Source organism: Heloderma suspectum, chromosome 6, assembly GCF_057233095.1.
Source record: "Heloderma suspectum isolate Gila_16-S chromosome 6, 16-S_ref, whole genome shotgun sequence".
NCBI lineage: Eukaryota > Metazoa > Chordata > Lepidosauria > Squamata > Helodermatidae > Heloderma > Heloderma suspectum.
This window is the reverse complement of record NC_139463.1, coordinates 70701062-70704683: the sequence shown is the minus strand read 5'-3', so window position 1 is coordinate 70704683 and position 3622 is coordinate 70701062. Positions and strand designations below refer to the sequence as shown.

Genomic DNA, 3622 nt, shown 5'->3' with positions numbered 1-3622 from the left:
GACCGCGGCCCCGCAGGACCCCCGCCATCGCCACCCTGAGGGCTGCCCTGCGCGCCGCCTGACCAGCTGCACTCGGCCGGACCGAGGCCGCCCGCGTCGCACCGGGCCGCGGGCAGGGCGGGCCGCGGGCAGGGCGGGCCGCGGGCGGGGTTTCCGTTCGCGCCCTTCGCTCCGTCTCGCCTCCGCGTTCTTCTCCGCGCCCGCGTAGGCGCCGCGGCGGACGGCGCCGCGGCGGGGGCCTGCGCTAAGGGCGCCGCTTTGATACGTAAGCCAATGTGGACCGTTCCGATTGCTCGGCCGGCCGAAAGGCGGGGCCGCGCTTGGGGGCCGTCCCCGTGTCGGGCTCTTATTGCTGGCCCCAGGAGAGGAGGTCGGCGGTGGAGGAGGTCGGCAGCCACTGTTGCTAGGGGGCCGGGGGATGAAGCCGCCACGACGGGGACCGACGTTTCGGGAGGCCTGCCGTAAAGGCGCTCACTTTACGGCAGAAGGACGTTACTGCCGTGTTTACGGGGCGTCCGCACGGCTGGCGCGGTGCGGGGCAAACCACGCGTGGCCGCGTGAAGAGCTTCGCTTGGAAGCGTTGTTGTGACTGCTGTAGCCGGGGCCGGGAACCGGTGGCCTTCCAGCTGTGTTATTTGTCACATTTATATCCCATCTTTCCTCCCAGGAGCCCTCCTCCAATCCCATCCTCACAACAGCCCTGCGAGGTAGGTTAGGCTGAGAGGCAGGGGCTGGCTCGAAGCCTCCTAGCGAGCTTCATGGCCGAGTGGGGGACTTGAGCCCGGGTCTCCCCCGGTCCAGCACTCTGACCACACTCCCATCAGCCCCAGCCAGCATGGCCAATGGCCAGGGATAATGGGAGTTTGGAGTCCAACAACGCCTGCCACAGGCTGCCCACCCCTCTCCTGCATGGCGAGATGGGCCAGTTGCCCTTTCATCCTGAGCAGAAGTGTGAACAGAATCCTCCCACGCCTGCTTATTTTCTCATGAGTGCTTATAGAGAAACTCAGAAAAAACAAACCCTTTAGAAAAGCAATACCTTTTGGAATATCTATGAATAAAATGGCACGAACATCTCAAGAATCCTGTTTTGACCTTATTGGCAAGATGGCCTTTGTTTTAACTCTAGCTCATCTTCACATGGCTTCAGTAAAACTTTCTCTTTTTACCTAGCCCTGATCATCTCTCCTCTGCTTCCTGAAATTCAACATGTTTTTCCCACTGCAGTCTTCCACTATTATTACCAGTCTTTAAATTCAGGATGTCTGACATCTTTCAGGAAGAATGAGGTTATACTCAAGCTAGTGCATGCTGTAAGCCACTACCTCCTAAAATAAGTGTACTATTTCCAGTTTAACCAAACTTCCTAGTATTTCGTATAGGCTCAAGAGAGTGATAGGATACAGGGAGATACTAATTTATCAGTAGGCCATTAATCTATAGCAGGGGTAAGGAGCCTCTTTCAGCACAAGGGCCAAATTCAGTTTTGAAGAAGCTCGGGGGTGGGATTCCAGTTGTGAGAAGGGCAAAAGGGGGGAGGAGCCAAAATACCAGCATAGAGGAATTTCAACTTTTTAGAATGGGGAAAAAACTGTAGAAAAGCCAGGAAACCATCAAATGATCAGTGGTTGGGGGGAAAGGGAGAGGGTTCAGGGGAAGGGGGCATTAGCTTCCGGGGAACTCCTGGATTGCTGTTCCCCACCCCTGATCTATAGCTTCTCATTTAGTTTTTGTGGTGAGGTGAAAACTTCGATTAGTGGAGTGGAAGCCAGTAAGGTTGGAACACCAGCTGCTTCCAAGACTGCCCAGCCCCCTCCTACCCAACTTCTCTTTTTTAGCCCAGAAAGGTGCTATATAAATATGCTTTAGAGGCCCAAAATTTTAATTTTATTTTTTAAATTGGTTTGAACACCAAGATCGGCAAAAACCTCTCAACTCAAGACAAGGCCATGAACCTCTGAGGCTAACATTCTTCCATTAAGCTTTTGTGATACATACATTAAAATTTACAAAACTTCAAAAGTAGCTGCAAAAATACTGTCTTCAAAAGAAAATATAGTTTCTATCTCAGGTTCAAGAAAACCCTTCCAATACAATCCAGAGGCTTAACATGACAAAAAAAAGTCACTTTAATTTCTAATACACTTTGCAATCAAGGCATCACCAGGTTTAAGGCCTTTCAGTTGTGGGGTGGGGGGTGGCATAAGATGTAGGTGTAAGTGAACCTGGGATCTTTGGAGTGTTCTGTGTGCTAGACGTGGAGTTAAAGTTAAACAAATTCCCCAATGTCATTGGCTAGAATAGTAGTAGTGTCAGACATTGCTGGACTGGCCAATTTATTATAATTAAAAGGAAATAATTCCACTAACAGCTGCATTCCACCAGAAAACCTTAAACATTGTTCTGGCTTGGGCTTCAATCTCCTTTTCCAGAACTCTGTTGCAAGGAGTATCCTCAAGAGGTCCACCTGGAAACAGTGCAGGAAAAGACACTCGCTTGTTCTTCCTCCATAAGGCAGAAGAACCTATTTGAAGACCTCCACCTCAAAAAGGCACTCAAGTTGAATATCTGCTTATTCAACTACCTATTATGGCATGATTGTTAGAAGGGGAAATGCTTCAAGCATTGGGCTGATTGTGTTCCAGTGATGCAAGTCCCACAGAGTGCAGGGCAGGATACAAAAGGAGCCTTAAAATACAGATTTTGACTTGGCACCCCTGGAAACAGATTGCCCTGCTCAATTCTTGCCCAGCAGTCATCTCCTGAACCAGTGTACACCAGCTCGTCTGGCTACATGTAAACCCTTTCTTTCATCCTCCCTATTCCGAGGGAAGCCTGAGAGGCATCCTTAAGATCATTTAAAAAAACAACTATAAATGAGCTCCTGCCTAACCCAGCAAAGCAAACAAACACAATAATCTGGTGGCTAATAGTGTGCGTATTCCATCAGAATATTAGGTGCTCTTTGGACACTGCAATAGCAGGAGGACATCGACATGAACCCATAGGAAAAGGAAGTGCTTGAAGTACTGGAGTCCAAGGGAAAACCTACTGTGGCTGCAAAGTCCAGAGGCAATCTGCACATTAAGGCTGTTGCTGAGAGCACTTGTGTCCTGGGAGTGCTCCGTTTCCCAGTTCCAAGGCACTCTTCTCCTCAGGCCATGGAGGGGACCATGGGTTTATTTTGGCTCTGTCCCTCTCTCAGCTTCAGACAACCAAGGAGCTGTGGAAGAGGACGGCATCTTCTGCCTGGTGCCGCTTCCAGGACTCCAAGTTCAGCGGAGGTGATTTAGGGTTCTCGCTGAAGTTGTCTCCTCTTGAGTCTCTCCGCAAACCGAGGATTGGAAGAGCAGAAGTGGGAGGGCACGAGGAGAATGTGCCTGGCGGCACGGGGCTGGGAGAGGAAGAGAAGTCTCTGAACAGGAAGTCTACATTGGGGTTGAGAGGTTTCACCAGGCTGAACCGGCAAAAGGCAGAACCAGTTGGGTTGAAGTGGACTTTGTTCTTGTCTGGGCAGGAGGGCAGGAAAGGCTGATCGGGGCTCAGTGGCCTAGGGGAAGAAAGCACAATGAAAACGGGTGAGGAACGCAATGATTAACGCCATGAAGTGCTTGAGAGTTTG

General features: G+C 50.9%; 1 protein-coding gene across 4 annotated transcripts in view; it reads right to left on the bottom strand.

The window, feature by feature from the left end:
• Positions 1–1860: 1860 nt before the first annotated feature.
• The window catches only part of FAM117A (family with sequence similarity 117 member A), a 45092-nt gene continuing 43330 nt past the window's right edge, over positions 1861–3622 (bottom strand). For all 4 annotated transcript variants that reach the window (XM_084804788.1, XM_084804791.1, XM_084804789.1 and 1 more), the window contains one exon: positions 1861–3550. In XM_084804788.1, the coding sequence (XP_084660914.1) occupies positions 3208–3550 (343 nt within the window). In that variant the 3' untranslated portion in view covers positions 1861–3207. The remainder of the gene's footprint in view (positions 3551–3622) is intronic.